This window comes from Suncus etruscus, chromosome 10 (genome assembly GCF_024139225.1).
Source record: "Suncus etruscus isolate mSunEtr1 chromosome 10, mSunEtr1.pri.cur, whole genome shotgun sequence".
In the NCBI taxonomy this organism is placed as follows: domain Eukaryota; kingdom Metazoa; phylum Chordata; class Mammalia; order Eulipotyphla; family Soricidae; genus Suncus; species Suncus etruscus.
In genome coordinates, this window is record NC_064857.1 from 51,809,868 (window position 1) to 51,827,883 (window position 18,016).

Genomic DNA, 18,016 nt, shown 5'->3' on the forward strand with positions numbered 1-18,016 from the left:
CAGCCCTGGGCAAACGCCTTACTTCCATGCTATCTCTCTGGCTCTAGGGGTGATTTCTGAGCGCAGAACCAGGAGTATTCCTGAGTGTTACCGGGTGTGGCCCCCACCCAAAATAAGATCTCTCTTCTAGGGGCTGAAGAGATAGCAAAGTGGGTAAAGTGCTTGCCTTGCACGCAATCAACTTGTGTTCAATCCATGGCATCCCATATGGTCTCCCAAATTCACCAGGAGTAATTCCTGAGTGCAGAGCAAGGAGTAATCCCTGAGCAAGGCCAGGTGTGGCCCCAAAACAAACAAACGAAAAAAAAGATCTCGGGCCAGAGCGGTAGCACAGCGATAGTTTGCCTTGCAAGCGGATGACCCAGGACAGATGTGGGTTTGATCCCCGACATCCCATATGGTTCCCTGAAGTAAGGAGCAATTTCTGACCGCAGAGCCAAAAAACAAATAAACAAAAATAAAATTAAAAAGATTCCTGTTCTTTACTGTGCCCGTGAGCAAGAGTTGGTCTCCTCTCAAAAGGGAAAAAGAACTCCACTCACTGACTTAAGTCAGTTAAAGTAATAAACTTGGGTGGTAGGGGCCCGTGAGATGGCGCTGGAGGTAAAGTGTCTGCCTTGCAATCGCTAGCCAAGGAATGGCCGAGGTTCGATCCCCCAGCGTCCCATATGGTCCCCCCAAGCCAGTGGCAATTTCTGAGCGATTAGCCAGGAGTAACCCCTGAACATCAAATGGGTGTGGCCCCCCCAAAAAAACACAAAACCTGGGTGATAATAGGAAGGCTCAGGGATTTGGTGACAACCAAACTTTGCTAATCATCCTTCCAGCTAGCTGACAGGAGCCCTCTGGAAACTATAAAGTTAAACAGGGTACCAAAGAGGCAAATCTGGGAACCAAGAGAAATACAGGTCCCATAAGTTCAGAATGAGCAGAAAGAAACAGCTTTCTGCAAATTAAGACTGAGTCTCTGTAGAGATGAGAGCCCTACCCAAGGCACAGGTGAGGATCAGCCTGGCACATTAACAGCCAAAGACAGGGACCCCGGCCTATGGCCTGCACACCTGGGAAGCAGACTCGACTTCCGCTGTGGCTAACAGTAGCCCAGTCCTTCCTAAGGTGTTCTCTCCCTCTCTCTCCCTCCCTCCATCCCCCTTTCTCCCTTCTCTCCCTCCCCTCTTCCCTTCTCACACTGTCCCTCCTCCCTCTCCCTCCCCTCTCTCCCTCTTCCCCCTCTCATTCTCTCCATCCCTCTCTCACCTTGCTTACTCTGGAGGTCTTTCAGTCGGGAGCAGAGCTCCTCCACTAGCGTCTCGATCCCAGAGCTCTGCAGGAGAACAGACACGTATTAGTGCAGTGCCGTGTGCAGGCAAATCAATGCCTCATGCAGGTCTGTAGGAACCTGAGCATCTGAAAAATCTCCCGTGCGAGAGACACATTGTCACTATTTAAACTAAAAGTTTAACAGCTAATAAATGTGAACATACTGACACACTTCCCAAATGGCTTGTCTTCCCAGGGTTGAGAGAGAAAATGTGTGTGACAAAGGACCTAAGTGCCTGCCATCACACAGAGGAAACAAACCTAGGTGCCATGAAAAACTTCCAGCCTGCATGAGCACAAGATCTATTGGCATGTTCTAGCCGGGAAAATCAGACCCTCAATCCAGGTGCTGCTCTCCCAGCTTCCAATGCAAAGAGCACAGGGACACCCATCCCTCCTTCCCGTGAACACCCATAACGGCAACAGGAAAGGGCCATAGAAAGAAGGGTGACATGAGACCCTGGATGAACAGGGCAGCCAGGCAAGCAAGAGGCCACAGCAGGGAGCAAGACAGCTCAGGAGGATCCAGGGTAACCTTTAAGGAAAGCAGGGGACCCTCTTCCCGTGGTGTCTCCACATGTGTGCATGGGGCGCGTGTACCACAGACAGACTGTCAGGACAGAACAGGAGGTGGCCCAAAGCTGGACTCCCTCAGTGGGCACAACCCTGACTCACGCACGCAGACTCACCACCCGGCACCTGCCCTCCTGGGGCCCGGTGAGTTAAAAATAGAAGCCTGCCCCAGTCACTTAACCAAAGTGACTCAGCACAAGGCTCCCAGATATCTGAGACACAAGCCCCACAGCTATGCAGTCTGAGCAACAAGAAACAGATTCAGAGAAAAGTTAGTTGTAAACACGGACAGGAACATGCCATTCACAGCGAATCACAGATTTTCACAGGGAGACGGGACGGAGCAGGAAGGGAAAGGGCCGGGAGGAAAGGCCTTTACTTCAACACACACTGGAATGCCAGGTGGCCAGGTGGGCGGTGGGCAGAGGCAAGAGCGCAGCTCCGGCTCCCAACCCCACCCTAGACTGAGCTTACCATAGTGTTGGGCGGTGACGATATGGCCGCTGCATCCCGCGTCCCCAGACCAGGAACCCAACACCAGTGTCAGCTGACCACGGCCACAACGCCCCTGGGTCCAGTACGACACTGGCGCTGTTTCTAAACCTGGAGCCAGTCTCCAGGGCAGCTCACAGAGCCCCTGGGGACGGTGCCTTGTGCTTCTCTGGGGCTATGGCCTCACAGCAGAAGCCACTTGGCACCCCACACAGGCTCTCCCCACCCCTCAGCTGCCGCCACCCCTGAAAGATGCAGCCCAAAGGTGTTTCTGCTCCAAGCAGTCAGGTTACCCCTCTCCTCTCTTTCCCTCTTTCTGCTGTGCTCTCAGGTATGCTCTCTCCTTCTCTCTCTCACCCCCTCCTCCCTCCCCTTGATCCACTTTCCCAACTCTTTTCCAAAGCTAGCCCTGACCCCCTTATTTCAAAGCATAATAACCAAGTTTACGTCCAGGTAACATGCCTGTCCTATTACCTTCATGTCAGCCCCTCGAAAGTCTACTTAGAGATAAATACTGAATGGTCACATTGAAAAATGACAGCCCTTGGGGACGGGGCTATGGCGTAGCAATAGGGCATTTGCCTTGCACACGGCTGACCCAGGACAAACCATGGTTCGATCCCCGGCGACCCATATGTTCCTCTATGCCTGCCAGGAGCTATTTCTGAGCGCAGAGCCAGGAGTAACCCCTTAGTGTCACCAAAAGAAAGAAAAAAGGGCCCGGAGAGATAGCACAGTGGTGTTTGCCTTGCAAGCAGCCGATCCAGGACCAAAGGTGGTTGGTTCGAATCCCGGTGTCCCATATGGTCCCCCGTGCCTGCCAGGAGCTATTTCTGAGCAGACAGCCAGGAGTAACCCCTGAGCATCGCCGGGTGTGGCCCAAAAACCAAAAAAAAAAAAAAAAAAAAAAAAAGAAAAATAACAGCCCTAGAGGCTCATGAATGGCCTCACCTATTCAGGAAACCAGGGCTGGGTCCTTTCCCCTCAAAGACCAAGGGGAATAAACTAATTCCCAGTTAAAAATGTGCCTGGCTTCTGAGAGAAGAGAAGACAACACCAGCACCCCTGGGACGCTGGGCCTGAAGCAGGGGCATTGGTACCTACTTCAGCAGTGAGCCACACATCTCCTTATGCCTTCCTGGCCTGCCTGGACGAAACAGCATTCAGTCAAGACAACTCTTGGGGAGGACGAATTACAGGCAAGGACCCACCACTCATTGTCCATTCACAATAAAATGGATCCAGTTCCACTTGCTGTCACTGTCCAGTGTGTACGCACACATGCTTGGTGCTCAGACATGACCACATGCTGGCCTGTCCGTCCATCAGTCCACTTCTCCTTCCTGTCCTCAGCAAATGGTCAGGAGCTACCCAACATACTAAGCAGGCCAACAACAGAGACATGACTCCCAACATAACAATTCTTTTTGTTTGTTTGCTTTTGTTGGGTCACACCTGGCAGCGCTCAGGGGTTATTTCTGGCTCTATGCTCAGAAATCACACAATTCACAGGGCAGACTATTCTAACACCAGTAGCTTGTGGAAAGAGTCGAGTCTTCTTTTAGCCTCTGAGTCTCCCTGAATCTCAGCCCCATCTACACCAGAATATAAACTTTGGCTTCCTCGAACAGGCCTGGACACAACAGCCCAGACCAAACGTTCTCATTTTCTGGGTCCAGTGTACAGAAGAGGGCACAGTGGGACTTTGTGAAGTACACGGAGCCAACAGCCACAGAGAACAAAGTGGTGCTCAGCAAATATGACATGGGTTTCGGAGCTCAGATTATCCGTCCTGAGTTTCCATCACCACAGCATACAAATGACAGACATAGCTGGGAGCCGGAAGGTTCTGCCAGCATGGCGTTTGGCAGACCTCCGCCACGCCAAAGGCCTCTGTAACCAGGCCTAGGAAGGGGTGCAGGACATGGGTCACCCCAGCACCCTTCTACCTCCTTCCTCCGGAACTCCAGGGCTTTTCCTGGCCACATGGCTGGGCAAGCCAGCAAGGTGGGTCCCTTGGAGGAGTTTATTGGTTTCCCTAGGCTTTTTCCATTTCCCTCCCAGCTCCAAAGGGAGGGTCCGGGGTGGGGGCTCTGACCTTCCAGCCTTCTAGCTCTGGAAGGATCTCCTTCCTTCCTGGGAGCCGGGAGGTTCTGCCAGCATGGCGTTTGGCAGCCCTCCGCCATGCCAAAGGCCTCTGTAACTAGGCCTAGGGAGGGATGCAGGACATGGGTCACCCCAGCACCCCTCTACCTCCTTCCTCCGGAACTCCAGGGCTTTTCCTGGCCACATGGCTGGGCAAGCCAGCGAGGTGGGAATAGCAGCACAATAGGTTCTGGCTTTAGGACTTACCAGGAAAGTTTCCTTATTAAACCTGTCCTTTGTGAAACATAATGACAAATATTGGGATATCATTGTGTTTCATCTGCTTGTCATAATCTAAAAGCCATCCAGGAGCTCATTTTATTCCTTTATTCCCTCACTCCCATCTCTTGGTACCCCACATTTAACCATTTTTCTGTACTAATGATTTTTGTTTTGGCCAAGGTAGATTACGTATCTTTCACAGTAATTTTTTGGGTGGAGTCTGAAACTTCAGCAGGCAACGCGTCACACAAGGTTCCATGCTGTAGGCTTTTTGGCCAAGATAAGGTGAAGATGCAGCCTCGGCTGCCCCCCACAGCCTTCTCTCTCCTTCCTCCCTGTCCCCAGGGTTATTCCTGGACACCTGCTCAGGGTCCCAGCAAGTGGGTTCCGGAGAGGTGCAATTTAAAAGAGACCCCAGGCTTCCTGTTCCTGCAAGGGGCTGGGAGGGGACTGGTGAATTTTCAACTTCCAGCAATTAGGAAGCAAACGCCTCTCAGGGAGTCGGAAGCTTCAGCAGGCAACAAGGGGAGGACATGGCTCCACGTGCTCTTCGTTTGTCCAAATCACAGACCAAAGTGGTGTCTCAGAAACACCCTCCTCCCTCTTGACTATTTCTAAAACATAAAAGGGACACGTGTATCTCCTTTGTATATCTCAGATGTATTCCCTTAACATCTATAACTCTTTTCGAACATCCTCATAGTGACAAATTTGCCCACTGGATTTGTTATTTGGTTGTTTGATTTTCCCCCTTTGAGATCTGTTTTTTTTGTTTTGTTTTGTTTTTGTTTTTGGGCCACACCCATCGTTGCTCAGGGGTTACTCCTGGCTCTCTGCTCAGAAATAGCTCCTAGCAGGCATGGAGGACCATATGGGACACCGGGATTCAAACCAACCACCTTTGGTCCTGGATAGGCTGCTTGCAAGGCAAACGACGCTGTACTATCTCTCCGGGCCCCTTTGAGATCTGTTTTATAAGCAATACTGGTAGAAGAGAATCTCTGTATAGATTTTATGTTTGAACCAAGTTACAGGGAATGTTGGACTTTATTCGTCAGCCCCCAGATGCACCAACAATATCTTATGGCATTGCTTCTCTTTTGCATAGGCATATTAAAATGGGAAAATAATACATATGCAAACAAGTTCTTATCTAATAGAGATGGGAACACAAATTTGGTGATGTAATTAGGCCTTTTACCCTGAATATTGGCATAATGATTTGTCTTCGGCCTCAGAAGACTGGGCATCGCCCCCACACACCTGAACAATGGATACCATCTATGGAAACAACCACAATTGTCTTTAACATTACCAGGATCCAAGCCTCTACCAGGGAAGACCTACCACTGCTTTGGCATTGACTTACTCCAAAGAGTGATCCCAACACCCAGGTGACTCAACAACAGTCTGCACGTAGGGCAGATCGCTCCGCAGTTAATGGTATGCTGAAACTAGAGGATGCTCCACATCAGCCTGACATTGATGAAAGAAATTCACAGAATCCAGAGTCTTTAAATATAAGAATCTGATACCAACAATAGCTAAAGTGTGAACAAGTTTCACCAGGACCACAGAGAATGACTCGGGTTGGATGGACTGGTATGCCTGGAACCCAGAGTCGGTCTTATGCCAATAAACTTCTGGGGTGAGGCATTTTTGTAATCAGGTCAAGGATTTTTTTTCCATTTTCCCCATTTTTCTGGACCTATGCAAACAACGGCGATTGCCACTATCACACCTTTACTATATTTTTTTTACTCTTATCCTTTAAGGAAAAAAATACAATTTACTGAACTTAAAAACAAATAACTGTAGTAGAATGCCTGTCTTGAATACAGGCAGGGGACGGGAAGGAGGGAGGGTAATGTTACACTGGTGAAGGGGGGTGTTCTGGTTATGACTGTAACTCAACTATGATCATGTTATTTAAAATAAAAAAAATATATTTAAAAAATACAATAAAATAAAACCACCAGGATTAAAGAAAAAAAAAAAAAAAAAGACAGACATAGGGGCCAAGAGAGGATAGAGAAGAGGGCACTTGCCTTACTCACACTGGCCCACATGGATCCCAGCATCCCATAGGGATCCCTAGCACCACGAGGAATGATTCCTGAGCATAGAGAGAGGAGTGACCTCAGAGCACAGCCAGGGTCACCTAACCAAAACCAAACAAACAGAAACCATCAGGAAAAAGCAATGCAGCTTTCTACACAATGCAAAGAGCAAAGGAACAGTGTGTGGTCTCTCCTACATCGAAAGTCTCAAGTTCTCCAAAGCAGGACACTGAGGACTAGGACCAGCCCCCAGTGCTTCTCAGCACATGGCTGCCTTATGCCAGGAGCAGTGGGCACAGTGCCCGTGCCTGATGCCAGGTGCAGCTAAGGTCCCCACGGCTCCAGGGGTCTCAGCCATCCCGGCTGCTCACGCAACTCAGCTGAGCTGAGTGAGAGTCATTTTTCAGCTCCTTTGGCCAAAGCGGAAACAAGATCCTTCCCCAGATTAAAGTATCTACTCAGATTGTCCTCAGCCATGACTCAGCAGCTATTTGGGATTTTGTCCCAAGAATTACCTGATCTAACCTCTCACTTGAAAAACATATACACAAACAAACAAAACCTGTCCGCATTTTTAATTCCTGTAAAAGCTCCAAATTACTAGAAAACAACTTGTGCTCTACCTGTGGGGGGGAGAGGAGAGAGAAAGAGGGGAGAGAAAGAGGGGAGAGAAAGAGGGGAGAGAGAGAGGGGAGAGGGAGAGGGGAGAGGGAGAGGGAGAGGGGGAGAGGGAGAGGGGGAGAGGGAGGGGGAGAGAGGGAGGGGGAGAGAGGGAGGGGGAGAGAGAGAGAGAGAGAGACAGAGAGAGAGAGAGAGAGAGAGAGAGAGAGAGACAGAGAGAGAGAGACAGAGAGAGAGAGACAGAGACAGAGAGACAGAGAGAGAGACAGAGAGAGAGAGAGAGAGAGAGAGAGAGAGAGAGAGAGAGAGAGAGAGAGAGAGAGAGAAAACACCACTCCCTACTTCCCATCTTTTGTGAAGGACTGCTGCTCCCTCAAGAGTCTGGTCCATAGCGGGGGTGGAGGCCCCATCCCCAGCACAGTGGAGTCCTCAGCCCAGCCCCTGCAGAGCTGGGGGGAAAGAAGCAGTAGCATAGCAGGGAGAACACTTCCCTTGAACACAGCAGAACCAGGTTGATCCCCAGCATTCATGTGGTTCTCTAAGCACCACAGAAGTGACCCGAGTTCAGAGCCTGCAGTTACTCCTGAATACCATCAGGTGTGGCCCCAAACAAGATAAAACAAACAAGCTGCTTATGGAGGCTGGCAGGCTTCCAAGGCCATCTGTGTGCACCCACTCAATTCAAGCCATCCTGACCTTTGCCATCTCAAATGGCAGTACAACAAAATTTCCTCAGTTGTACTATAAGAGATTATCCGTTACAGTGAGTAATAAGAATAATTGGAATCAGAGTGATAGTGGAGCCTAAAGGGCTCCTACCTTGCATACAGCCAACCTGAGTTCAATGCCAACACCTACAAGAACCTCCAAGCCGACCAGAGTGATCTTTGAGCACAAAGCCAGGAGTAAGTCCTAAGTAGCAAAGAGTGTGGCCCAAATAGGAAAGGAAAGGGGAGGGGAGGGGTGGGGAAGAGGAGAGGGGAGAGGAAGGAAGGAAGGAAGAAAGGAAGGAAGGAAGGAAGGAAGGAAGGAAGGAAGGAAGGAAGGAAGGAAGGAAGGAAGGAAGGAAGGAAGGAAGGAAGGAAGGAAGGAAGGGAGGGAGGGAGGGAGGGAGGGAGGGAGGAAGGGAAGAAGGAAGGAAGGAAGGAAGGAAGGAAGGAAGGAAGGAAGGAAGGAAGGAAGGAAGGAAGGAAGGAAGGAAGGAAGGGAGGGAGGGAGGGAGGGAGGGAGGGAAGGAGGGAAGGAGGGAAGGAAGGAAGGAAGGAAGGAAGGAAGGAAGGAAGGAAGGAAGGAAGGAAGGAAGGAAGGAAGGAAGGAATGGAAGGAATGGAGGGAGAGAGGAATGGAGAGAGGGAGGGAGGGAAGGAAGGAAGGAAGGAAGGAAGGAAGGAAGGAAGGAAGGAAGGAAGGAAGGAAGGAAGGAAGGAAGGAAGGAAGGAAGGAAGGAAGGAAGGAAGGAAGGAAGGAAGGGAAGGAAGGGAAGGAAAGGAAGGAAAGGAAGGAAAGGAGAAAAGGGAAGGATGGAAGGAGGGAGGGGAAAAAAGAAATAATACATAAACCATGGAAAATACCACACCTAAATATGTTATACAATGTAATAAAAAGTGAATGCACTCTTGGCAGGCTCGGGGGACCATATGGGACGCCGGGATTCAAACCGATGACCTTCTGCATGAAAGGTAAATGCCTTACCTCCATGCTATCTCTCCAGCCCCTGCAATAATTTCTTTGGGCCAAAATTAATATAGTATTTGATGAAAATAATTTATTTACTAAAAAGAAAATGTAGCAACAAGAGATTTCACAGTGAATAAATGGAGTGAAAGGGAATGGGGATGTAGCAATAATAAAGCAGGTAAGGGATTTTGCCTTGCATGTGGCTGATCATGAGTTTGATCCTGGCATCCCATTTGGTCTCCCAATACCACCAGGAGTGATCCCTGAGTGCAGAGCCAGAAGTAATCACTGAGTACAGATATGATGCCAAAATAAACAATAAAAAACACAAAAGGGGAGAAAATGGATGTAAAATTTTACACAAATTATAATAGTATACCCAAAAGAATATGCATCGCGTAAAAATAAAGGAGAAATGGCACGAAGGAAAGGCTTAATTCCAGTGACAGTGGTAAAACAACGAAAGTTTCTTCTTGCAGGGTATTTGGCTCAAGCCTTACTTGTACATTTTTCTCCTCAGAAATAACTGAACTCACCTCATCAGATGCAGACCGAAGACACTGGACAGCAGCCTGCTTTTTCATCTCTTCCAGAGTCAGATCTGAGCACTTTTTCTTACTCTTTCCCCATTTCTTGTAAGCTCCTTTTTCCCAGCCCAGAAAGATGTCATTCTCCTGAAATAAGACCAGACAAGGTTAAAGAGCCAAGACCAAGGACCAATGTCCAACTCTAAGATCTTTCTCAGAAATACATGGTCATTTCCCCAGTGACAAGAGAGCACAGAACACTAAATCACTCTCAACAGCAAACCTTGTTTGATGCCCCTAATTCACAATTAGGGTGATTGCTAGAATATGTGAGGCTCCTTTTTGTTTTGGAGTTACACCTGGTGATACTCAGGGGTTACTCCTAGCTCTGTGTAGTTTGTTAGGCTTCTCGCAGGTTTTTTTTTTTTTATTATTTGTTTTTGTGCCATACCCGATGACACTCGGGTTACTCCTGGCTATTCGGTCAGAAATCGCTCCTGGCTCGGGGACCATATGGGATGCCCGGGGAAGGGATCAAAACGAGGTCTGTCCTGGATCAGCCTCCCCTACCGCTGAGCTATCGCTCCAGCCCCATGGGTTCCCTTCTTTTTTATGGCTTATTTATGACCTAATTAGGAATAAATCTGACCTGCCTGTAGCTAAATACTAATAAGCCTGGCATCGAAGCAATAGAACAGCAGATAGAGCACTTGTCTTGCATGAGGCTAACCTGGGTTCAATCCCCTATATGGTCCCTCAAGCCCCACCAGGCATGATCCATGAGCACTGCTAGGTGTGGTCCCCAAACCAAGAAACAATAATAATAATCAAATGGACTTTATTCATAAAGTTTGATTTAACTTACTTTAAATGTTATATTTATGTTACAAAACAAAAAGTCTATTCAGTATTTCAAGATTCAAGTTCATTTAGTTATATTTCCCAGGACTTGGGCTTTACTCCCTTTTAAAAAGGCTTTGAGTTGATCAATTTTAATTAAAAGCCTGTGGAAAACAAAAAGAGAAAAGAACTAGAAAGACAGACAGCTAGAAAAACTAAGCCTTTCGGAAGAGTATATGGCAACAGCAAGCCCCCAAAAGAGGAGTAAGTATGGCATAAGGGAATTGCTTGTAATATTAAATACAATCACCTCACCTATCATTAACCCAATACACTGAATTATTTCGAAGATGCCAAATAAAGAGAATCCCTCTATACTCACAATTAGCACGGTTTAATTAATATCTTGGGCAAATTTCAGGAGCTCATGAAACTGAAAAAAAAAATTGTGGCTATGTGGTATTACTTTCATTTTCAGAGTGAAAATGTGCGTTAGAGCCAAATACAAATTATCAATATATTCCATTTATCTTATGAGTTTACCTGGACTCCACCTGAAACCTCAGAGTTCTTATCAGTTATACCTTTTGGAGATGGACTTTGCAACATGAACAGAGACTAGAGCCCTAGCAATGCAAATAAATTTGAAGCTTCTGAAGATAGTGAAAAATACTGATTTTTTTTCCATTTTTTTTATTTATTTTATTTAAACACCTTGATTACATACATGATTGTGTTTGGGTTTCAGTCATGTAAAGAACACCCCCATCACCAGTGCAACATTCCCATCACCAATGTCCCAAGTCTCCCTCCTCCCCACCCGACCCCCGCCTGTACTCTAAACAGGCTCTCCATTTCCCTCATACATTCTCATTATTAGGACAGTTCAAAATGTAGTTATTTCTCTAACTAAACTCATCACTATTTGTGGTGAGCTTCCTGAAGTGAGCTGGAACTTCCAGCTCTTTTCTCTTTTGTGTCTGAAAATTATTATTGCAAGAATGTCTTTCATTTTTCTTAAAACCCATAGATGAGTGAGACCATTCTGCGTTTTTCTCTCTCTCTCTGACTTATTTCACTCAGCATAATAGATTCCGTGTACATCCATGTATAGGAAAATTTCATGACTTCATCTCTCCTGACAGCTGCATAATATTCCACTGTGTATATGTACCAGTTTCTTTAGCCATTCGTCTGTTGAAGGGCATCTTGGTTGTTTCCAGAGTCTTGCTATGGTAAATAGTGCTGCAATGAATATAGGTGTAAGGAAGGGGTTTTTGTATTGTATTTTTATGTTCCTAGGGTATATTCCTAGGAGTGGTATAGCTGGATCGTATGGGAGCTCGATTTCCAGTTTTTGGAGGAATCTCCATATTGCTTTCCATAAAGGTTGAACTAGACGGCATTCCCACCAGCAGTGATTTTTTAAAAAAAAATTATTATTGGGCCCGGAGAGATAGCACAGCGGCATTTGCCTTGCAAGCAGCCGATCCAGGACCGAAGATGGTTGGTTCAAATCCCGGTGTCCCATATGGTCCCCCGTGCCTGCCAGGAGCTATTTCTGAGCAGCCAGCCAGGAGTAAACCCTGAGCATTGCCAGGTGTGGCCCAAAAACAAAAACAAACAAAAAAAATTATTATTATTATTTTGCTGTTGTTCAGAAAGGAGAAAAAATCATTCCAATTATAAGGTCTTTGACTTTTGAAGGAGAGGGTTGCGTTTCTGGGCCAACTTCTGGCTCTGTGCTTAGGAATCACTCCTGGTGGTGGTCAGGGGATCATACGGGATGTCAGGGATCAAACCCAGGTTGGCCACATGCAAGGCAAACACCCTCCCCACTATGCTATCGCTCAAGCCTATCATCTCCGATTCTTACCCATTGTATTTTTATAGCTGTTAGTCTTGTATTCATCTGTTAAATTCATTCCTGTGTAGTTTATTCATTTTGGTACCACTGATAATAAATTTTTATTATTTTTACTCTTCAGGATCTTTTATTTTCTGGAGGTGGGGATCTACCAAGCAGTGCTCAGGGAGTCCAAGAGTCATTCCCACAATACACGGCAAGTTCAAGGCTCAGTCCAGGGACCGAATGCTGCTGCTCGGTTGTGCTAGGGACTGAACTAGGGGCTTCATGCACACAGCACTTCAGCTCATTAAATTCTTCTCCATAGAGTTTTACATATAAAACTGAATATTCCATATGTGAATATACTTTGAGCTCCATCTTTCCAATCTCAATATCTAATACTTTAAAAAAAAAAAAAGAAACAGTTTTCAACTCCTTCCCCTTTTACTGTTGTTGTTTTGGCGATGAGGAACTCAGAGCTTGCCTAGGATCTCACTAGGATCTAAGTTAGTACATGCTGGGAGAGTGGCGGGGAGGGGTGCACACACAAAGATCAAACCTGATGTTTTAACGTTTGCAAAGCAAGTGCTCTGCCCCTAGGTTCCCCCTTATTTCTTTTCCTTACATGACTTCCCTCTCTTATTTTTCTTTTTGGTTTTTTTTTTGGGGGGTCACACCCAGCAGTGCTCAGGGGTTATTCCTGGCTCTATGGTCAGAAATTGCTCCTGGCAGGCTCTGGGGACCATATGGAATGCCGGGATTCAAACCACTGTCCTTTTGCATGCAAGGCAAACAAACATGCTACCTCCAGGATATCTCTCCGGCCCCATGACTTCCCTCTTAATGTTGGTTTATATAAAGATTTCATATGTACCAACTTCGAAAAAATTATTTTTTGTTTTTCAGTCACACCTGTTAGTGGTGCTGGAAGGACCAAATGGGGTGCTAGGGACCAAACCTGGGCAGATTGTGGGGAAGGCAAGTACCCTCCCTGCTGTACTCTCTTAAGTCATGCAAACACATATCTACACAAAGATACTGCCAAATACTGTACGAGGTACGACTTTAAATTAACATATTGCTTAGGTGGTTCAAATAAACTGTGTATATGCTATCATCTTGTCACACTGCACATTAATCACAATTGTGAAGGTTCACAATTGAACAGGGTAACTTGGTGGGCTTTGGAGGCCAGAGATAAAGCACAGTGGAGAGGGTACTTGTCTTGCATGCATTTGGCCTGGATTTGACCCCTGGCCCCCTGCCTGGCCCCCCAGATGTGATCCCTGAACACAGAGCCAGGAGGAAGCTCTGAGCACTGTCAGTGTGGCCCATAAACCAACCAGCCAAACAAAATATCAAAAAAAAAAAAGCTTCAGATGAAGATGCTTCCTTTGCATTGTGTCAGGTGAAAATGACACGAAACCACTGCTCCAACTGCAGTGTGACCCGGGCAGGCCTCTCAGCACTGTGGCCACCATGTGGGCAGATCTGGTTCTGGTTTGAACTGGCAGAGCAACCGAAGGGCCTTGGCCAGATTCTAAATTTGGCATGTACATGCTGCTTGCCTTTGTGATTGTAAGCAGGACTCACTGAGAAACATCAGTAGAAGCCCCTGCTCCCCCATCCCAAACTGCACCGTTAGCCCAGCCACTTGCGGTCTGCTTCTTGCACATAGGAGGAAAACGCTTCATGTGTCTTCTGTACCAGCTTCACAGGCTGTGTGAACATGAGCTCAGGTGGGGCTTCAAGATGAAAATCCATCCAGGTGAGAAACACAATGCCTGGCAAGTTCATCAAGCAAGTGGGACTCCCCAGAAGCACTTCTGCCTATGCCCGTGCAGCACTCAGGAGGGGTCCCAGGGACCTTGTGGCTTCTGCAGGACCCGGGCAGCAGTGCTGAGGCCCCACCGGACACCAGAGATGTGGAAGCTGCCTGCATTTACAATTAGATGACCTGGACTGGTGAGGTGTAAGAGGGTCACAGGGGTGGGGAGAGGGCAAAGGGCAGGAGCAGAGTCCCCCAGAAGTGGTCCCTGGGCCCAGGCACTGACCAAGAAGCCCCCCAAAAAGGGGGTCTCCAAAATGCAAATTTACTTTCTAGCAGATTTATGTCACACATGTGGGAAGTCCATGAGCCACAAACACCGAGAGACTCAGTAAGATATAACAGGATCTTTCTGAATTAGGAACCCCAAGGCAGAACAGTGTCGAGTGCTCGGAGAAGATGGAGCAGACAACGCCTCAGCCAAAGGCTGGGTCCCAGGTCCTTTTCTGGCAAGGCAGTGAGGTGACATAAGGCGAGGGCTCTGCCTGCTATCAAAAAGGAAACGGGAAGCTGGGGGAAGAGAAGAACAGCTGCTGGCTGACGTCTGCGCTCACGCGGCTCCATGGCCACCCCTGCCACCTACACTGTTCCCTTCAGAGCCTGAGGAACCTAGACCAGACCTTAGACCTTATACCTAGGTCTAAGGAGCAATACCACTCCGTGGGGTGCTACCCCCAGACCACTAGAATGGTCTGAGAGAGCCCACGGAAGAGCAGGAGAATCTCCGCGCGGTGCGGGCAGGGGGTGAGTGGGGTGCCTTCTCCAGCACTCCACGCAGCCTCCTGACTGCACACCCTGCAGGCGGGGGAGGATGCAGGGAGGCAGACAGGAGTCTGAATGGAAACAGCGGGCCAGTCCCACTTCCGGAAGTGCAGTTCCAGGTTCCCCTCATTCCCTTCACTCCTTGAGTCAACTTAGGCCGAATCTCTGGTTGCTCGTGAAAGAGAAAACACAAGCTGAACCCAGAGCAAAGACCTCAGCAAGGGCCCCTCTGGCCTCAGAGGACGAGGATGGAACAACTCCGGCTCCAAGCGGCCACTCCTCCTGCCAGACTCCACTGACCACCCTGCCCCCACTCGTGCCAAGGGGACTGCTGTTAAATATAGCAAGGCCATGTTGTCTCAGGGACCAAAATAGAAAACTACCCTCCAGGATTGGGTTTTCAGGAGCCTGTTTCCTGCTTGCCCTCTGCCTGGCGTCATCCTCGGTCCCTTCCTCTTTCTGTGACCTCATACTTGCCCTTCACTTGCTGCTTCCTCCCAGGCTGCCCAGCCGTCACCCCTTCTATCCTGCCCACTGTTCACATTGCCTGCATAGACTGTGCCATGGATGGTTGGAGCAAGCAGATCCCCAACTGATGGCAGCCCTGAAAACACATTCTCTAGGGCCAAAAGAGAGCAGGGACTGACCAGGTTCGAGCTGCAGCAGTACAGCTCCACACTCCCACTGCTGGGCCCTGAGTAGCAGCACCACATCCTAGGTTCCCTGTCCTTTTAGGCACAGCCTGGAACCCTCCCCCTGCAATGATACATCAGTCAGAGCCAGGAAGACAGCAAAGTTTACTACCACCTCAGCACTGCTGCACAAGCATTGAACCGTCAGGAGCTAGAGTGATAGCCCCTTGCACTTGGCCGGCCCAGGTTTGATCCCAATGTCCCCTCTGGTCCCCCCAGCACCGCCAGACATAATTCCTGAATGTAGAGCCAGGAGTAAGTCCTGTGCACAGCCAGGTGTGGCCCAAAAACAAAAACAAAAAACACTGAACTGTCAGTATTGCCAGGAATGGCCCTGGGCCCATGAGCACTGTGTGGGAGCCCCTCTATACACAGTTCATATTCAAAACATCATATTCCCCATAAAGATGTTCCCTAACTGCTTCTCTCAGTTACTAAAGGAATCAGTAAACAGGAAGGTATGTGTTGCCATTGCTAGAACTGACTTTGCCTTGACTGTGTCCTGTGGAATTCCTGTCTATTCAATGAGCATGCTTGACAAGCCCACAGGAAGGAGGGTTTCTGCATCTGTGATGGTCCCCCTGGCGTAAAGCTGCCTAGGCTCCCTTTCTAGGGGTGACACTCCCACTCCTGGGGACAGGGCCTGTATTCAAAGCAGAAGCCAGCCTCCTCTAGCAAGCAGAGGGGCAGTGGGGGAGGGGGAGTCTTTGGATTTAATCAAAAGACAAATGAGCTACACTCCTACAATGGTGGAACCTGAGCAAGAAATACAATTCACATAGGGGTCTCAAGTAAACTGCAACCAAGAACCAAGCAGCAATAACCTGAGCTGGTAGTAGTAGAACCGAGGCAGACATAAAGACTGTGAAGAGGGGCCGGGCGGTGGCGCTAGAGGTAAGGTGCCTGCCTTGCCTGCGCTAGCCTTGGATGGACCGCGGTTCGATCCCCCGGTGTCCCATATGGTCCCCCAAGCCAGGAGCGACTTCTGAGCGCATAGCCAGGAGTAACCCCTGAGCATCACTGGGTGTGGCCCAAAAACCAAAAAAAAAAAAAAAAAAAAAAGACTGTGAAGATTGTAACTCCACCCTGGATTTAGGTGTATCTACCTGAGACCCGCTCATTCCTGGGAGGGCTCTTGGGAAGCGGATACCTGCAAGACCCAGCCTTTTCCTGGGAGTGGTCTTGGAAAGGTTAGATAAGGCCTTTGACCCAGGGGATTAGGGTCTTTTGGTCTTTTGCCAGCATGGAGGTCAAAGGGAAGATGGCTGAAAGGAGTTAAGACGCAGGGCTAGCTAAGAATGGCTGAATGCTTAATTGGTTATGATATAGGCCACACAGTCAGATAGGGTATGAATAAAGCTGATACTTCCTGAAGTCTGACTGTGAGTGAGATTTCTACCCACCGCTCTCATGAACCCCCAGACCCGCCGGCTGAAGGGGGTTGCAGAGCCATGTGGACTGGGATGGCAGAGAAAGGTCTCTCCATCCATCCATCTCCATCCAGAACCATTATTAATTATTTAACACTACAACGATGAGAGGCTCTTGCCCACGTGACTGAGGGTCCCTGACAGGGTGTCGAGACCACTCAATACAGCACCCAGCAGCATGTCACTAGTGGCTGCAGGTGAGCTGGTGCTCACTCGCCTGTCCAGAGTGCTCCACGCTACTGATCAGGAGGGAGCACTGTAAGACCATCATGGCATGCTGCATGCTGACTGACTAATAACAGAGGAGAGCTGGGTTGTGTGGTGAGACACTCAGGAGACAGCTGGCAGGCATCGCTGCTCTCTGCCCTGCATGGAAGTGATGTTAGCATGGGGAGTCCTGAGTGTTGCAGCTAGAAGTAGGAACTGGCGGACTCAAACAGAATGAGGGATACTCCACAGACAAGCCAACTATGCCCTGCAAAAATGCTGGTGTTGGGCCCAAGAGAGCACTCGACAGGAACAGCACATGTGCTATAAAGCAGAAGGCTGGGTTCAAACCCAGCAGCATCAGAAGAGACTTCTAAGAAACCAGAACTATGAGTGGCCCCCAAATGTCATGGTACTTCAGAAAAGACAAGAAACTATTCCAGATGGAAGAAGATGTGCCCCATAGATGTCAATGTGAACTCACAGATCCGTGCAGATAGATGGGCATTACCGGGACAACCAGCAGAAACGGAGCATTTGATAGATAATGTTCATTCTGATGTTCATTTTGATGGATTTCATAATTTTTCTATAATTTAATATCTAAAATAATGATACATGTGAAAAGAATTTTACAGTAGAAATTGAACCAAGCTTGGAAGATAACACTGTTCTCACCAGGAATTATCAGAAAGAAGAATTTCAAAAGATGGACTTGAACTGGGCTTGAAAAAGGCAAGCAGAGGGGCTGGAGTGGTGGCACAAGCCTTA

At 48.3% G+C, this 18,016-nt stretch overlaps 1 protein-coding gene across 1 annotated transcript in view; it reads right to left on the reverse strand.

The window, feature by feature from the left end:
• The window catches only part of KIAA0232 (KIAA0232 ortholog), a 78,383-nt gene that overhangs the window by 21,611 nt on the left and 38,756 nt on the right, over nucleotides 1-18,016 (reverse strand). Inside the window, 2 exon segments of the mRNA XM_049781644.1 lie at nucleotides 1,258-1,324; nucleotides 9,647-9,784. Coding sequence (XP_049637601.1) covers nucleotides 1,258-1,324; nucleotides 9,647-9,784 — 205 coding nt within the window.